The 18,976-nt window shown below is 41.9% G+C and overlaps 1 protein-coding gene across 1 annotated transcript; it reads left to right on the top strand.

Annotated features, from left to right (window-relative positions):
• The first annotated feature begins 1,641 nt into the window (after nt 1–1,641).
• On the top strand, nt 1,642–12,088 carry Tslig2 (tRNA splicing ligase complex subunit 2). The gene is made up of 4 exons (XM_090336293.1): nt 1,642–1,774; nt 4,832–4,998; nt 8,359–8,734; nt 11,961–12,088. Exons 1-4 carry the CDS (start codon nt 1,676–1,678, stop codon nt 12,015–12,017), a joined length of 699 nt encoding a protein of 232 aa, XP_090192419.1. The 5' UTR covers nt 1,642–1,675; the 3' UTR covers nt 12,018–12,088.
• The last annotated feature ends 6,888 nt before the right edge of the window (nt 12,089–18,976 follow it).

Here is an 18,976-nt window from a genome sequence, read left to right as displayed (position 1 = left end):
TGGTGCTTTATCAGTTGAGACACAACCCCACTTCCAGCTTTTTGCTAGTTAGATGGAAATTAGAGTCTCAGACTTTCCTGCCTAAGCAGGATTCATACTTCAAACCTCAGATCTCAGTCTCCTGAGTGATTAGAGGCATGAGACATCAACACCAAGTTCTCAGTGACTAAAGTTTCCTCTCAGCTCTGAAATTCAGTTTCTCTATATGAAGTTTCACATATTAAGGGAAATATAAAAATTGTCAGCATTATATTTATTTCAAATAAGTGTATTTTTTCAAAACAAGTGTTTTTTTTTCCCAGTGTTATCTGTTGGGTTAGAGTTATCCACTTTTTGTAGACAATGCAATAGTTTTAAATTTAATCATTATAGAAGATTCAAACACTCAATGCGTGCTTTCAAGTATAGCTTTTGTGTGTGTGTGTGTGTGTGTGTGTGTGTCATGGGGCTTGAACTTAGGCACTGTCCCTGACCTCTTCAGCCAAGCCCTCGAGCCAAGCCCCCCTTTTCGTTTTCTAGGGTTTAATTGGAGATAGGAGTCTCAGGTCCTTTTGTACCAGGGCTGGCTTTGAACCTTGATCCTCAGATCTCAGCCTCCTGAGTAGCTAGGATTACAGGTGTGGGCCACCGCTCAGGGGTTTTAAATGTGAAATAAAGCTGGGGATATGTCTTTCCCATGAATGATGAAAGAGCAGATGGGCTCTTTTAACCACTAGGAATTAATCATAAAGGGACACATATAACACATGAGTGTAATTAATAAGTAGGGAACATTTAATCTTCAGATCCGAATGACTTCCTCACTGGGATCCTCCATGATCAGGAAATTACCCTTTCTATCCCCCATTTTTCTGAGGAACACTCTGGTAATACCTTGTAAAGCATCTTGTAAAGCTATGGTGCGAGGGATGAGATAATCCACCAACACCAGTACATATTCAGATAGTATTCAAACTGACTGTCACTACCAGTTTCTCGGGTGGTTGTTTTTCACCTGTGGGCTGGTTATTCAATGTCGCCTTTCAAGTAGCAAGTTTCCTTTTTGTTATTGGTACAGCTTCGTCGTGGCAGAGGGTTTCCCGGAGTCCAGGGGCGTGTGCAATGACTGGCTCAGATTCAATCTCCACTCTTTACAGGGAGCCAACATCTGAGCGCCCGAGTCCCGGGCACGGAAGTAACAGCGGACGAAGGAGACCAACAGCTCTGGCGCGTAGGTCACTTAGGCGGCAGCCGAGGACAGAAATCAGGAAAGGAGGGGGGCCAGCGGGGGACCCAGACGACGTCGGGACGACGGGCGCTCGCTCGACGCTCTCCAGGCCGAGCCTCTGGACCCGGCCGCCGGGCCGCGGGGCGGCGCGGGAGGCGCCGTGAACTTCGCCCTTCCCTCTCCTCCCGCAGGATTGGACGGGATGTGGCGGGGTGGGGGAACCTCGTCCTCCCCGCCCTTCCAGGCACACCGATCCCCGATCCCTTTGCCGTCTCCCTCCACACCCGAAAGCTCGCCGCCCGGCAGCGCCCGGAATCCCCGCCACGCCCCACCCAGCACCACAGGCGTCACGGGGCTCGCGGCGCGCGCGAGTGACGTCACAGGCGCGGCGCCGCCCCGCGCGTCACTTCCGGGACGCCTCCCCCGCGGAGCTTTGTGGGTAGTCGACGGGGTCTCCTGGCGACAGCTATGGCGGGGGATGTGGGCGGACGCGTCTCCACGGACTCGGAACTGCTGCTGCACCCGGAGCTGCTGTCCCAGGAGTTCCTTCTCCTTACCCTAGAGCAGGTTGGACGCGCTGGGGCGGAGGGCGGGCGGAGGGCGGGCGGGCCTGTTCCAGGTAGTCTGAGGCGACCACAGGCAGCCGCCCCGGCGCGCCGCGCCGAGTTCGTGCCGCCCTCCGCCTGCAGGGACGGTCCGGGCCGACCTCTCCCTGCGCCGCGGAGGCGTTTCGCTTACCGGGACTGGCGAGGACTCCGTTCAGCCATCAGGGTCCTCTCCGCAGAGAGCATCCGGGCAGCCCCGTAGTCCGCGTGCCAGCTAGGGCGGGACGACGGGCGGGGACGAAGCTTACGGGGATTAGAGGCCGGCGCTCGCGGTTCACGCCTCCACCGCCGCGGCAGGAGGTTAAGATCCGGCCACAGTTCAAAGCCGGCCCTGGACAGGAAAATCCACTCACCTGCCGAAGGTGGGGGAAGAGCCCTGAGTGGAGAGTGGCTCAAGTACTTGAGTGCCAACCCTGAGCCCAGAGGCTCCCAAGGCGCCGAGTCCCTGGCCCAGAACCGGAAAAAAAAAAAAAAAGGAAAAGGATGGTATTGTTGGAGGATAGGTGCCATGGGCCATCGAGGCTGGAAAACATTCGAGAGATGATGTATGTCACCCGTCCAGTCATGTGCAAATGGCAAAGTTAGGAAAACTCAGGTTTCCCTCTCTCCACTCCACTCATGCTTTTTTTCAGTAACTGTGGCCCGTGATAGGAAGAAAAAACCAACAAAAATATTGCTGGGTGCTAGCGGCTCAGTCCATAACCTTAGTTATTCAGGATCGTGGCTTGAAGCGAGCTGGAGCATGAGACTTCTGTTTCCAGTTAACCACCAAAAACCTGAAGTGGAGCTGTGGCTCAAGTGGTTGAGCGCCAGCCTTGAATGGAAAAAAACACACACACACAAACTAAAGGATTGGAGGGGGGGGGGCGGTGTAAGAAAAACAACCAAAACCTAGAGTGGTAGAATTAAGGAAAGTTTCCATAAGGTTTATGTGGCATGGTTTTCCATTCTTGCTAAGTAGATCATTTTAATAATGACCTACATTTGCTTCTCAGGCTTTGAAGTATTTTTAAATGGTCAAGGTCCTGCTGGGGTCCATAATTTGCTGGACTCTGTCCTAAGTTTTTGTTCATTGAGTACATTTGGAATGTAGCCTGAAAAGTTGCATTTTAAAACCAGTTTCTTGCTGATAGGTCAAGAGCAACACACTTTTGAGAACCATTGTACTAACGCAGTGCTTTCTGAAGTCTACTGCCTGTGACTCCTCAGGGCTTGCTGTCCAATAGAACCTCCAGAGCCTGGTGCTGGTGGATCATGCCTGTAATCCTAGCTACTCAGGAGGCGGGGATCTGAGAACTGTTTTGGGAAAAGAGAGGGTATGAATCTGACCAGGTATTGTGTATGTATGTGGATGTCTCTCCATGAAACTGCCTGTACAACTAATTCATACCAATTACCAAAGAGGAAATTGAAAGAATATATTGAATAACCAGCTCACACATGAAAAATAATCAGCTGAGAAATTCTGTTAGTGACAGCTGAACATTAGTTAGACACTGTTGGGATTATCTGGTCCCTTGGACTGTAGCCTTATGAGGAATTATCAGAGTATTTCTAAGATGAGAAAAACCAGGAATAGCTGGGAAAGCTGGGCGTGGTGGCTTGTAATCTTAGCAACTCAGAGCCTGAGATTTGAGGATCATGGTTCAAAGCCAGCCGGGACATTAAAATCTGTGAGACTCTTATCTCCAAATAACCACCAGAAAGGAGAAGTGGCACTGTGGCTCAAGGGTTAGGGCAGTATCCATGACCTGAAGAGTTCAGGGACAATGCCTAGGCCCAGAATTCAAGAAAAAAGGAAAAGAAAAATGAGGGATAGAGGAAAGGATAATTTCTTGATCATTGAAGATCACAAGAAGGAAGTCTGATATGAAGAGTAAATTTTTCCAACTTATTAGCCACTCTGATGTAAAAGTCTTTAATTGAAATATATTGTTGTGTGTGTCCCATTATGATCTTATTCCTGGTGATTGACTAAGAGACCCTATCTGTTCTTTCATCATTCATGGGAGAGACATTATCTGTCACTTTTTCAACATGTAGTAGCTGCATTTATAGACAAGTGGATTGAGGTTTGAAAATCTGGAGAGTTTGAGAGGCTATCTCCAAGTAACCACCAAAAAGCTTGGAAGTGAAGGTGTGAAGTGATAGTATGCCAGCCTTGAGTGAAAAAGTTAAGAGACCACTCAGGAACACCGGTTTCAGAGCGAATGCTAGGTGAGAATCAGGAATATATTGTACATGTTGTATGAGAAAAAAAAATGTATCTTTAATCTTAAAAAAAAGGGGGGTTGTGGATTGAGAACATTGATGTGTTTTCTTCAAAGCAAATATTTTCTGGATTGCAAGTTGAAGAACTTGTGATATTTCCATTGTTTCCACAACTATTCCTCTGTGTAGGCTGTATGTTTTCCTTGATATCAAGAAGGAATTAGGAGATGAGGAAGATTGAGGTTATTTTGGTTGGAATTACTATGTAGAAGGTAATTGGACGAACAGTGAAAACTTTCCATCAGAAAGTGAACTGCAGTTCCTTCTGTGATAGTTTGAATCTTGGTTGTTAAAACTCAATTTAAGAAGCAAAACCAGAGATGGTCTATAGCTTAGTAGTAGAGTTTCTACTTAACACGCACAAGATTCTGGTACCAATGTCTCCCCCCCCCCCCCCCCACATAACACCCTAAAACAACCCTCTACATTAGAGAAATGTGATATATTGGATGAGACCACCTCCATTTCAGCAGTATGAGGAAAAGGTTAACCATTTTCTCACATCAGTCTTTGTTAGAGGGAGGACATGTGATCACTGTCTTTAAGATGAAGCAGAACCCAATATTTGTAGCACTTTATCTCTAATACCACATGCAATAGTGCCTTAGTGTATTTGAGAGTGTATGTAAACAAGATTAAAGATTGTGAAATGGCTTTGTAATTTGCTACTTGATTAATTTTTACCATGTTAGGTAGTCATTTAAATGAAGATAATGTTTTGAAATTATTTTTGTTTCTTTTTCTACAGAAAAACATAGCAGTTGAAAATGATGTCAAAATAAACAAAGACAACCTAACTGATCTTTATGTCCAGCATGCTATACCATTGCCTCAGAGGGATTTGCCAAAGAACCGATGGGGGAAAATGATGGAAAAAAAGAGAGAACTACATGAGATAAAAAATGAGACTAAAAGGTAGTTTTAGTGGTTCTAGTTTTTTATATTGTTAAACACTTTTATATTTTGCCCCAGTTAAACTTAAGGAAAACAAATACTCATTGTACTTCATAAATTATTCATTGTTGCTGGGAGCGGTGGCTCACGCCTGTAATCCCAGCTACTCAGGAGGCTGAGATTTGAGGATCAAGGTTCAAAGCCAACCTGGGCACAAAAGGACCTGAAACTCTTATCTCCAATTAACCTCTAGAAAATGTAAAGTGGGGCTTGGCTCAAAGATAGATTGGTAACCTTGAGCTGAAGAGCTGAAGGACAGTGCCTAGGCCCAGGGGTAGGGCAGTAGCCTTGAGCTGAAGAGCTCAGGGACAGCGCCCAGGCCCAGAGTTCAAGCCCCATTACCCACAAAAATTAAATTAAAAAAATAGGGCGGGGAGTTTGGCCTAGTGGTAGAGTGCTTGCCTAGCATGCATGAAGACCTGGGTTCAATTCCTGGGTACCACATACATAGAAAAAAGCCGGAAGTGGTGTTGAGGCTCAAGTGGTAGAGCTCTAGCCTTGAGAAAGCCCAAGGGCAGTGCTCAGGTCCTGAGCTCAAGCCCAGGATTGGCAAAAAATAAATAAATAAATAAATAAAATAAATTATTCATTGTTCATAGTGAACCAGGCACTGTACTTTTAGCAATTAAACAGAAGAAAATCCTTGCTATATTCTGGTTGGTAAAAATCAGTGTTAGTGTCAGAACCTCATGAGTGGTGTGCATATATTTTCTTTCTTTTACTTAGGCACTATTGTTTTCATCAGCACATTGTGTATGTGCTGATCTTAGGGCTTGAACTCAGGGCCTGGGTGTTGACCCTGAGCTTTTGTGATCAGCACTACCACTTGAGGCACAGCTGTATTTCCAGCTTCTGGGTGATTAATTCAAGATGAGTCTCAAAGATTTTCATGCCCTTGCTGGCCTCAAGAGATCCTTAGATGTCAGCCTGCTTAGTAGCTTGGATTATAGGCATAAAAAGCCACTGGCGCCCAGGAAGAAACACTGTCAATGCTAGGTATAGGTTCCTTCAAAGCAGAACTTCATATGACAGAGAGTCCCTTAGTATTATTTTTGTGAGAATCTTTGGCTCTACATTAAACATTTGTAATGAATCTTTGGCTGTACATTAAACATTCGTAGTTTGGATGACTGCTCAAATGACAGAGTGGTTTCCTGGGATAGGTAAGGCTCTGGTTTCAGTCCCTCAGCACCACAAAACAAAAACAAAACACAAATTGTAATAAGACATTCAAGTTGGGAGGATCTGCAATGTCCTGTATTGCTGAACTGGTTATTATTTGCAAAGAGATTGAGGTTCAGGGAAGTGCCCTCAGTATGCTCATGGTCACGGCAGCGAGGACTATCTCCCTCCAACTTCAGTGTGCCCTCTGAAAACTTGGATTAAACTTGGATGAGCCAATTTTTCCATCTGCTACCAAATGATGTTGAGCTTGGCCGATCACATAAGAATCTTGTTAAAGCTGGGCACAGTGGCTTATGACTATAATCCTAGCTACTCAGGAGGCTGAGATCTGAGGATTGAGGTTCATAGCCAGCCTGGGCACTAAAGTCTATGAGACTCTTATCTTCAATTAACCACCAGAAAATTGGAAATGGCACTGTAGCTCAAGGGGTAGGGCTGTGGCCTTGAGCTGAAGACCTCAGGGACAGTAGCCAGGGCCAGTGTTCAAGCCCTACGACTGACCCCTCTCCCCCCCCCAAAAAAAAAGATTCTGATTAATAGTTCAATTGTCTTTCCCTAGGTTTTTCCTTTCTTACAATTCCCAAAGGGTGCTGATGTTGCTGTTCTAAGGAACACTTTGAGGGGCAAGGTTGATTTGTTCTTTTTGAATGACTATAAAAGTTCTTTCAGCATATTAAAGTGTTTTTTAATAGATCCATTGTAGATAGAACTGTATCTATTTGGGCGATAGGGACTCACACCTGTAATCCTGGCTACTTAGGAGGTTGAGAATCTGAGGATTGTGATTTGAAGCCAGCCCAGGCAGAGATGTGAGACTTTTATCTCTTAATTAGCTACCAAAAGCTGAAAGCACAGCTGGGGCTCAAGTGGTAGAGTACTAGCCTGGAGCACAAAAGTTCAGGGACAGCTCCCAGGCTCTTGAGTTCAAGTTCCAAGACCAGAGCCTTAAAAAAAAAAAGCCCTTAAAAATCTATAATAAGTAACATAGCCTAATTCTCAGACCTGTAATCCTAGTTACTGAGGAGGCTGAGATCTGAGGATCGAGGTTCAAAGCCAGCCTAGGCACCAAAGTCCATGAGATTCTTTTCTCCAATTAGCCACCAGAAAACTGGAAGTGGTGCTTGCGGCTCAAGTGGTAGAGCACTAGCATTTAGCTGAAATGCTCAGGGACAGCGCCCAGGCCCAGAATACAAGCCCCACGACTGACAAGACAAAAAGTCTCATGGAATTTCCTTCCTGGGCTGGCTTTGAACCTCAATCTTCAGATCAACCTCCTGAGTAGCTAAGATTACAGGTATGAGCCACCAGCATCCAGGTTCTCTTTTAGCTTTTTCCTGTCATAGATGGTTCTATGCCACTTGAGCCACACTTCCACTCCTTGGTGGTTAAAGAATCTCATGGACTTAAAATGCCAAAGCTGGCTTTGACTTGCAGTCCTCATATCTCATCCTACTGAGTAGCTATTATTATAGGCAAGAGCCACTCCTGCTTGGCTATGTTAAAATAATGGTTAGAATTACATGGTCAATATGACCATATCATTAGGCTCATAAGCTATTATTTGTTGCTACTTGGAAATTCTGTTTTATGCTTTAGCATTTAAGTGGTTAATTGATGTTTCAAAAATAGCTATCTCATATGTATACAATAAAGCTAATTTTTATAAACATTTTATCATTTAAAATAAAGTACTACAGGACTGGCAGTTTGGCCTCCTGGTAGAGTGTTTGCTTAGCATGCACGAAGACCAAGGTTCAATTCCTCAGTACCACATACATAGAAAAAAGCCAGAAGTGGTGCTGTGGCTCAAGTGGTAGAGCTCTAGCCTTGAGAAAAAAACCCAAGGATACTGCTCATGCCCTGAGCCCAAGCCCAGGACTGGCAAAAAATAAAAATTATTTTGTGGTACTGAGGAATTGAACCCAGGTCTTTGTGCATGCAAGGCAAGCACTGTGCCACTAGACCAAACTTGGCTTGAAAATTATTTCTATTACAGTGAACATAAAGTTCATTTCTAGTAATCCCACTTAAGAGTCTCATCAGTAAATCTTGATAGTTATTGTTCGTTTTAACTTTGAATTCCAGTTTTTTCCATTCCAGATGGTATTTTTCAAAAGTGCATTTCTTTGATTTCAGGAGTAACACTGTAGATGGGCTAAGGAAAAGACCCCTTATTGTGTTTGATGGAAACTCAACAAGTACAAGCATCAAAGTGAAAAGGACAGAGAATGGAGACAATGACCGACTCAAGCCCCCCCCTCAGGCAAGCTTTCCTAGTAATGCCTTTCGAAAATTATCAAATTCCTCTTCAGGTGTTCCACCCCTAATTTTATCTTCCAATTTGTCTACGAACCGTAAGACGGAATACAGTGATAATGACACTAAACCAAACCATGACTTAATGCATAGGAAAAGTCTTTCAGGACCCATGAAGTCACCACCTTTGTCCCCTGTTACAACTACACCTGTGAAGTTGAAGCGAGCTGCTCCTAAAGAAGAAGCAGAAGCTGTGGTAAGTAGGAGATAGCTGCCATGCAAAGTGTAAAATGAAAGCAGTTCACGTTGTAGCCTAGGATGGGCCGCTATGTTATTTGTTTGATTGTGGTTTGGTAAGCTGAAAACAGGTTTACTTTCTTTGGTGGGCCATGGCCTGAAAACATTTTGTATACACATTAAAATCTGTCTTCTCATCAAGCTGTAATAGAATGTTGATAATTAACTTCAACCCTTTCTCTTTACTGTGATGTTTAAACAATATTAAGATATAAAGGCAAGAGTGGAAAAAGAGGGGTCACTGCAATGATACAGGGTTTGGGAGGGCAGGAGGTTCCTTCTGTCAAGAAGGCAGTGCAGTTAGTTCAGGCTCTTTTTTCAAAACTGCATTGATTTTTCTAAAGGCCATATTAGGATATTTAACATGTACAGTTTCCAGAACTACTCAATTATATTTTTCCCCAATTAAGGCTGACCATTGGTCATGCAAGCTATTTTAAAGCAGGTGAAATATAAGACTCCTGTGCAGAATAATCAGGACCACAAAATATAGCACATTCCAGAGGATCCAGAGTAAATATGAATGTATAAAATAAACAATTAGATGATAGATGTGTTTCCTGCAGCTACCATACCTATAAATGAGACATCTGAGGCCAAAAGTTGAGGTTGCATCCCACAAAATGGGGACCCAAGCCATGCTGATCATAACATTGTTGAAGGATTGGTTATCTGATAAGCCCTATCTCCACAGCAAGGAGGGTACTAAGAGTAGACATAGTGACCCTCCCTCACTGGAGCCTGGAGGTACTGCAGTGCTCTCTGGCCCCCCCAGCTTTGCTGTGCACCATGACTCCTTCACAGCCTCTTGAGTGCGTTAGCAGTTACTGTCCAACCCAGAGCCTGTGTAGTGCTCACCCCTCTCCTAACTGTACTGGAGATCTGAAGGGTCAGGCCTCAGGCTCACCAGTGCCCATCCAAGAGGCTGGCCAAGAGGAAGCATATATGGGGCCCACTTAACTTTGCAGTTTGAATGTAATACCTCCTAGACCCTTTAATATTCTTGCCTGTTTTTTACTTTGGTGCTTATCTTAGGCCCTGGGTACTGCCCCTGAGTCTTGTGCTCAGGGCTATCCCTCCACTATTTGTGCCACAGGTACACTTGGCTTTTTGGTGGTTAATCAGAGATAAGAGTCTCAGGGACTTTTCCTACCCAGATTGGGCTTTGAACCACAATCCTCAGATCTCAGTCTCTTGAGTAATTAGGATTAAAGGCCTGAGCCACTAGCACCTAGTTTTATCTTTTTTTTTTTTTTTTTTTTTTGGCCAGTCCTGGGCTTGAGCTCAGGGCTTGAGCACTGTCCTTGGACTTTCTCAAGGCTAGAGCTCTACCACTTGAGCCTCAGCACCACTTCTGGCTTTTTGCTATGTATGTGGGGTACCGAGGAATCGAACCCGGGTCTTCATGCATGCTAGGCAAGCACTTAACCACTAGGCCAAACTCCCGGCCCAAGCACCTAGTTTTAATCTGTCCTATTTTTATGTTGCTAGCGCTCTACCACCTGAATCATAGCACCACTTCTGGCTTTTTCTATTTATGTGATACTGAGCAATCGAACCCAGTGCTTCATACATGCTAGGCACTCTTACCACTAAGCCTTGGACTGTAAAAAATCCATGATGATTACTGGCTTTGAAACTGTATTCAATTTATTTCTGCTACCTTGAACAAAAAAGCCAAGTGAACAGCAGGAGGACCTGAGTTCAAGTCCCAAACCTGGTGCATGCACACTCTCACACACACACACACACACACACACATACACACACACATACATTCCCCCCCACCTGTCATATATCAAATTCACATGTCAATTTCTGCTTAAAGTACTTAAGAGTGAGATGGTTTTCTTTGGTTTTTCTCAATGAGCTCTTCCCACTACCTTGGGGCTGAAAAAAGAGAAATACTGACAATTGAAGAAGAAATAATTATTAGTGAGGCTTCAATGTAAGTAATTTGTCCAGGGTCACACATGAAGTAGCATTTAGGCCTTGACCTTAAGTCTAATTGCACTTACCTTAAAACCACACCAGATGGTTGAGGCATGGATCATTTAATAAGAGTATTTGCCTAGCAAGCCCCAGGCCCCTGAGTTCATTCTCCAGTACTGCCACACAAAAGCCCACACCAAAGCCAGGCACCAGTGGCTCACTGCTATAATCCTAGCTACTCAGGAGCTGAGTACTGTCAGCCCAGGCAGAAAGTTCTTGAGATTCTTATCTCCAGTTAATCATAGGAAAACCAAAAGTGGCTCTATGGCTCAAGTGGTAGAATGCTAGCATTCTGCTGTCCTTGAGCAGAAGGAGCTCAGGGACAGCATCCAGGCCCAGAGTTTAAGCACCAGACCAGTGAAAAAATTCATGCTAGGATCTCTTTAAGATTTACTGCTTACCTGTTCTACCATGCACATGTTCCTTGCTTTGGAGAAAGAAAGATAGTTAAGGAAATGTTTTATTTGTTTTCCACTGCAGTGAAGTATTTGGATTCTGAAGTCTCATATGTTTAGTTTAGGATCTCAGTAAGTATACAAAATTGTTCAGGGTTTAATAAGTGAACAAAATGCAGTTTGCATGCAGAGCTCTGTGATCCCATGTATACATTGCCTCCAATATTTCAGGCAGTTTTGTAGGAGACAGGAACAGCAGATGGACTGAGTTGGAACAATAAGCCATTCAGATATTGTAATAAGAGAGCCTCAAAGACTTTCCCAGATATATGCACACACACATATTTTATATACAGTGTGAATTATCTCATATTGTCAAGATACCTCACTGGGTTTGGATTGTAAAAGTGAGGGAGGTGGTGAGTTAGGCAGAGAGGAAATGAATGGGTCTAGAACAATCAATAGTTCTTAGCCCCCATGTGGATCACCTAAGGAGCCTCCAGAAAATCAAGTCAGAGAAGTCGCAGCTTCATCCCTCTGCCTCTTTTGGATTCTGGTTTTACCAGTTGTAGGACAAGGCCTGGGTATCTTTTTAAGTACACAGTGGTGCCTACACATTTGAAAAGAAACAAGGAAATCAGAGGAGGCTTATTGTTTCGCTAAATTCCCTACATATGATCCCACTAGAGGGCAGCAGTGTGATCTTCCTTAGTATAGTAATAGTAAAACTTGGTGGTTTCAATGTTTATCAGCTGTGCTTGTCCTGAGAAAAACTGTTTTCTGCTTATATTTTATTAGACAATCCTGAAGCCCCCAGAAGCAAAGAGGAAGATACAGCATGTTACATGGCCATGAAGGGATGTTTCCAAAAATGTAAATATAACTGTAACAAGTTTTTCAAACAAGCGCACATACATTTGACAGTATTGACAGAGATTCTGGTTATTGCAGAATTTTCTTGAGGTTTAAAATAGATTAAAAAGATAAGGTCTTCCTCCCTTAAAACAGTTTCTTGCCTCTCACATCTTGATTAGGAATTTCTTTTTTAAATAATGGTTTCATGTACATCATTTAAATTGGTCCTGCGCAAATGCTCAAATTACTAATTGCAGATCTGGCATAAAACATTTAACCAACTAAGAATTACTTTTACTAGTCTCCTACAGAGTCTTTGAGGAAATTGAGATTTTTTTTTTTTTTTTTTTGCTAGTTGTGGGGCTTGAACTCAGGGCCTGGACACTGCTTGAGCTTTCTCAAGGCTAGCACACTACCACTTGAGCCACAGCACCACTCCCGGCTTTTTCTGTGTATGTGGTACCAAGGAATTAAGCCCAGGGCTTTGGGCATACTAGGCAAGCACTCTATGACTAGGCCACACTCCTGGCCCCAAAAGTTTTTTTTTGTTTTTTTTTTTTTAACAGTGCAAATATTTTAATAGTTTACTACCATTTCTGTTAATTTTCTTTCCTAAACAGAAGCATATAATAGTTCATTACAGCATTTTTGTAACTATTACCATATGCATCCTCAAAGGTTCACCAAAGAAAGCATCTTGGTAAATACTGCTGGAAAACAATTGCAAATGTACAAATAAAATTGCTTTCTTCAATTGCTTATATTACTCTTCCTCTAAAAAGCAAAAGGAAAGGTAGTGCTTCTTCCTTGCTGTTGCTTCTCCCCTTGAAAAGGGGAGCATCCCTTGTCTTCTAGCAGTTCTGCCTACTGTTCTGTGAGTAGCCTGTGATCTCACTCTGAGTTTAGTTGTTATTACCTTCTAGGAGCTTGATCTCATTAAAAAATGAAGTTGATTTCAAAATCTTGAGGCTGAGTAATCATGTTAGAGATGGTACTCGGTAGCAGGAAGTTTAAGAATGGATGGGAGGCATAGAAGTCTAGTTAGGAGAGGATAGGAAGTATGGGAGTGAGGAGAAAAGGTCTGCTCTAATGTGTTCAGTAGGGAGGCTACTGGAATTAGAGCTCACTGCATGGTGCTGCAGAGGAGAATGGAGTTCCAGTAGACTGAGGTAACCTGTGGTATAACACATGCAACTTCCCACACAGCTGTTCCATGCAGTAAAGAGGGGTTTTTAATATTTGTGTGTGTGTGTGTGTGTTGTGACTCACTTCCAATATAAAGGAAGGCAATGAGAAAATAGTATCCACATTATGTTCAAGAGTTTTAGTGTCTACTTTTCTGCATTGTATTTCTAACCAAGAGCAAAAGATACTTTGTACTTTTCTTTTTCATGTATCTTCAAATTGAGGTTTATCCTAGGTTTTAGAGAAATCTCATTTCTCTATTTGTTAAAACAAGTTGTTCAGCTAGTAAGTAGCCTTTCAAAAAAAGTTAATTCAGCCTTACAGGTAAGTACTAACCCTATAGTTTTTAATCAGCTCTACCTTTATTCTGGACTAAATCTATAACACATAGAACAAAATAAATATGTATATTAGTGTTGGATAAATTATTGATGTTATAGTAAGTTTTACTATATTATTAACTTCAGGGCTGATGCATGCTGTGGATGAGAACTGTGATTCTTTTCATAAATATTAAGGAAGATTTAAAAAGTTTGGGTTTTAGTTAGAATAACAAATTATATTTTGTATTCAGTTATCCCTCAGCTTCCACCTGTATTTCTCTCAATATCAGGAGAGAGTTAGCAATTTGACGATTTTGAGTCAGTGAGAACTTTTAGTTACTCTGAAATTAATTTTTAATTTGTATACTTAACTTACAGAGTAGGTTGATAATAACAGCTGAACTGTGTAACATTGTTGCTTCAAATTGAAGTTTATCTTATGAACAGGAGCTTCAGTGCTTTTCTAGCAGCCTTACTGAACTGTTAGGAGTTTGGAAGGTGGGAAGTGCTATGGTACACCGTTTACACGTTTCGCCCATCCTAGAGCGAGGAGCGAGTGCCGTGCCTTCCTGCAGCATGTAGAAATTGCTCACCTGACACTGGCTTTCTCACGTAGGCAGGCCTAGTGCTTCAGATCTGGGGAGCGCACTGGGAGGCTCAGCTTTGGAAGACTTGATGTGAATGGTGAACCCCTTTGGGATAATCTTTGTGTTGTTCTTGGTTCTGTATTCCAATAGAGCCAGTTATCTTAGTACTAGTTTAGGCAGTGAATTAACATTTAAAGCCAATGGGTGACTTGTAAGGTACCACCACCTGGTATTAGCATGTGAGGCTCTATAGTTTTCCTTTTATTCCTCCTCGATTCTATTCTAAGCACCAGTCCAAAATTGGCAAGTTGTATTGCTGGCCCTACACTTCAGGACCCCCAGTCCTCTCTGCTATGGTTTATGCAGTCCCAGGACCTGCAGCTCAGGCACTCATTGCTTCTCCTAGCAGTAACAGTTTTCCAAGAGAACCTTCTTCCTCTAGATAGCTAACAGCCATTTTGGAAAATTGGTTTACTGCTACTATGAGGTTATGCTATATTTGCTAGTGTTAAAATTCTTCAGAATTGGAATTTTTGTTTGAAATATTTTGGTTGACTTACATTTTGAGAGATTCTAAAACTGATCTAGAGACTCATTGAATAGCAATGATTTTTTTTAAACTTACATTAAGTAAAACTGCCAGTAGATTAAATCATAAATGTATGTAATAGCTTCCTCTACTACTGTGGAACTTCAGTCATTTTCAGAAGCTAACAAAAGGTCAAATGTTCTGAAGTGTGCTCTTTTATTAAACAAATGCTTGTTCAAGTTTTGTAACTCAATACACAAAAGTTTGAACTTGTACATTTTTGTATGTGAAAGTCTTTTAAGTAGTCTTATCCTTATTTAAACTGAATACAATTATCTTGAGTAGATCTGTCATTCATAAAAAAAATAAAATGGAAAAATATTCTGATGATGTGATGTGTCTTTATTTGAGTAAGCGACATCATTCTTTATAGCATAGCCTCCTCTGTGTGTCTGCAAAGAGAGCAGACAGCAGTCCAGCTTCCTCTTGAACTCTCTTGAATGGAGGATGCTTCAGGTGGCCTGGTGTTTGGGCTGACGTGTTGACTCTGCCTTGACACACTATGAGTGAAAAATAGACATCCGTGAACTTTCCCAGGCAAAACTTTCTTAACAAAATGGGACAAAAGATTTATTCAGTAAACCACTTGTTTCTAAACTGGTATCTTAGTGTTACTACATTTGATAGCCAAAACTCTGAATTAAATCACATGGAAAAAGAATCTGAATTTCCTGCTTTGGACTTGAAAAAGTAGATCTTTCATTTTCTTGTCTATAACAAGGTTCAACAGTCCTATTTCCATTTTTGCTGCAGTGTTTTTTTATTAAAGTGCTTTTACCGTTTGGGTTGTTTAATAATTTACTTGTTTTCCCTGTTGTAAGACAAGATGTGAATTGTCTGCATGCTTTTTTCTTTTTTCCTTGTTATTTATTTATTTTTAGTTTTACTTTTTTCATATATTTTTTAATTGTAATTAATATTAGAAGGGTTACATTATATTCACCAGATAGAAGGTGCATTACTTCACAAACATTGATACCGTTTCTCATGTCTTGGTCCCCATTTCCCTCCCTCCACCCCCCGCCTCTCATCTTGTTTTTCCCCTTCTCTATCCTATTTCAAATAACCAGATAAACATATATGCAGTATATGAGATAACAAGGTAAAATTCTGTAACAATGTGAGATAACCAAGGGACAGCAAAAGAGATGAGAGATAACATAGGCCATTAAGGACAACAATCACTCATTATATGGCTTTTGTTTGTATATCCTGGAGGTTCTTACATTTAGTGTCATAATATATGGCCTTATGTATCTAGGTTTTGCTCTATTGCAAATCTCTGCTAGGAGAGCCCAGTGTTTCTACTGGTTATGACAAATGAGGGAAACCATTGAGCCTACGTTCCTTTGAGTCTGGCTTACTTCAACTAATATGATTTTTTTTCTAAGTCTTTCTATTTCCTTGTAAATGGGGCAATATCATTCTTTCTGACAGCAGCATAGAATTCCATTGTGTATAAGTATCACATCTTGTTGATCCACTCATCAACTGAGGGGCATCTGGGTTGGTTCCATATCTTTGCTATGGTAAATTGTGCTGCAATGAACATCATTGTGCTAGTGGATTTAGTATGCCCTTGTTTCTGGACGGTTGGGTAAATGCCAAGTAGTGGAATTGCTGGGTCATAGGAGAGCTCTATGTTTAATCTTTTGAGGAACTGCCACACTGCTTTCCATAGTGGTTGAATGAGTTTGCACTCCCACCAACAGTGTAGTAGTGATCCCTCCTGGCCACATCCCCTCCAGCATCTGCTGTTATTAGATTTCTTGATCCTGGCCATTCTAACTGGAGTGTGGTGGAAACTTAGAGTTGTCTGCATGCTTTTTAAGTGCTTATGTACTACATTTTAGGAGTGAACCGATTAGTCTTTAACAGTGAAATAATGGGTAACTGTGGTGAGGAAAGGGACATGAAACAGAATTCTGAGGTGATGAGGGTTGGCAATGTTAGTGGGAAGCAGTTGCAAATATGAGGACAGACTATGTGTGGTCCTCCTACCACAGGAGAGGCAGAGGCAGGAGGAGTGCTTGTTGGAAGCCATCTCTGTCTCAACCTGTGGGTGTGGGAATATATATAGATAGAGAGTTGTTATAGTCCTGGGACTTAAACTAAGGGTCCAGGCACTATCTCTGAGCTTTTTTTGTTCAAAACTAGAACTCTACCACTTGAGTGATTGCTTCCCTTTTTTGGGGGGGGAGGGGGTGTTAATGAGAGAAAAAAAATATCACTGACTTTCCTGCCCAGGCTGGCTTCAAACTGAGATCTTCAGATCTCAGCCTCCTGAGTAGCTAGGATTATAGGCATGATTAGTCGCACCTGACAGAAAGGTGTTTTAAAGGGTGAATGAATAACAAACAGCAGTAGAGTCCAGTTGAGATGGCTGCATATTACTTTGTTCTTCCTATTGAAGGTGGAACCCACTACCTACTTCCAGTGTGTGGACTGGCCTTGTAACTTGCTTTGATCAGATAAATGCTTCTCTCAAGTTTGGACCCTTTCTCCAACCATGTGAAAAAGCCCTGGCTTCCCTGATGGGAGGACTTGGCCCAGCTGACAGCAAGCATTAGCTACCTGTATTGAGCCTAGCTGTGGCCAACTTTAGTTGCATCGTCCCAAGTGAGATCTGTCTAAATTGCTGACTTAGAATCATGAGTAAAATGAGAGTTTTATTAAGTTCCAAGTGTTAGAGATGGCTGGCTGGCCTGCAGTAAAAACCATACCACCAGATAAGGGCAGAGTGGGCAAGTCCGGATGCCTTTACACACTTTAGAATAGAAAGATGTGTTGGCTTAAGACTGGAAACAGGCAAAGTGTTATAAAAAGTCTTAGATCTAGAGGACCGTAGTTCATAGCCTGGTCAGGTAGAAAAGTTAACTAGTTTACAGTATATCCAAAATAACGAGCATAAAGCTGTTCAAGTGGCAGAGGACCAGCCTTGTAAGTCCAAGGCTCAGTATTGTCCAAAAACAGTCTCATCAAATGATAAACATGTACAGTTTTTTTAGGTCAGTAATTTGAAAATATTAATGTTTCCTCGACTGATAGCAAGAAATTGCCTCTTCTACCTTGTTATATACTTTCTTAAACTTCCTTGTTAAGTAGCCTTAAGACACTAAGATTTACAGGCAAATTGCAAAGATAGTACAAAAGAACTTTCCATGTGCTTCATCTTGACACTTTATAGCCAGGCACTCAGAGGTGTCCTTATGTTAGAATGAGCATTACCAACTACTGGTGAGAATTATTTGTATACTTCAAGTTTCTAAAATAATATGGTAAACTGATATATCAGTTAATGCTGCTTTTGTTCTGCTTTAGCATAGCTAATTTAAAATCTTTTCCAAGTAAGTTTTACCAGGATCCTATGCTTATAGATTGGGTTATGTGTGGCAAGTCAGTGTGTTGAGTAAATGTCAGTGGCTTTACCTAATTTCTGTTGATCTCCAAGGCTCCACTCTACCAACAGCACTAAGTTCCTTCAAAGACATTTCTCTTAAGGTCATTCCAGAGGTGAAATGTTCACTAAGGACACTGAATAAATTGAAGTAGTGGCTCAAACGATGGAAAACCAAATGGGAGTGAAAAAAGATAAGCCAGAGAATGAGGCCCTGAGCTTAAGTACCAGTACAGGCACAAAAAATAAAAAACAACAACAAAACTCTATTGAGAAGCCATAGTCACCATTGTTCAGAAACAGATACTGCATCATGGTAGATTTGAGTTGCTAATCATATTCACTGTCCTCAGAGAAACAGCCTTGTAAGTAAAACTTTCCTATTACTTCAACAATTTGTCATGATTTTGGTTGAAGGTAGACTATTAAAAACTTTACACTATCAGGCTGGGAATTTGGCCTAGTGGTAGAGTGCTTGCCTAGTGTTCACGCCAGGTTTGATTCCTTAGTACCATATACCTAGAAGAAGTCAGAAGTGGTGCTGTGGCTCAAGTGGTAGAGTTCTAGCCCTGAGAAAGCCCAAGGAGAGTGCTCAGGCCATGAGTTCAAGCCCCAGGACTGGCAAAAACAAAACAGAAAAAACTTTATCCTATATGGTGCCACATCTGAATAATATCTACATATGACACTGAGCTAGGTAAAAAATTAGTGTAAACCTCAACATTGTAGAGTGTTAATGGGAAGTAATTATTACAGTGCTTAAAGTTTTTTGTATGTTCAAAATAGAGAAAAAGACCTACTCTGATTTTTAAATGTATGAAGCAATTATGTGGGATTAAAAATTATTATTTTGCAAGACTGGACTGGGACTTGGTACC

This window comes from Megascapheus bottae, chromosome 7, assembly GCF_031878675.1.
Source record: "Megascapheus bottae isolate mThoBot1 chromosome 7, mThoBot2.hap1, whole genome shotgun sequence".
Lineage (NCBI taxonomy): Eukaryota > Metazoa > Chordata > Mammalia > Rodentia > Geomyidae > Megascapheus > Megascapheus bottae.
The sequence above is the reverse complement of the archived record's forward strand: the minus strand, read 5'-3'. Positions and strand labels throughout refer to the sequence as shown.

Excerpts from the sequence above, each read along its gene's own strand:
- Tslig2 (XM_090336293.1), top strand. The coding sequence starts at position 1,676 with ATGGCGGGGGATGTGGGCGGACGCGTCTCCACGGACTCGGAACTGCTG. Across the intron at positions 4,999-8,358 it reads ATAAAAAATGAGACTAAAAG|GAGTAACACTGTAGATGGGC; the intron begins GTAGTTTTAGTG and ends CTTTGATTTCAG. Across the intron at positions 8,735-11,960 it reads AAGAAGAAGCAGAAGCTGTG|ACAATCCTGAAGCCCCCAGA; the intron begins GTAAGTAGGAGA and ends ATATTTTATTAG.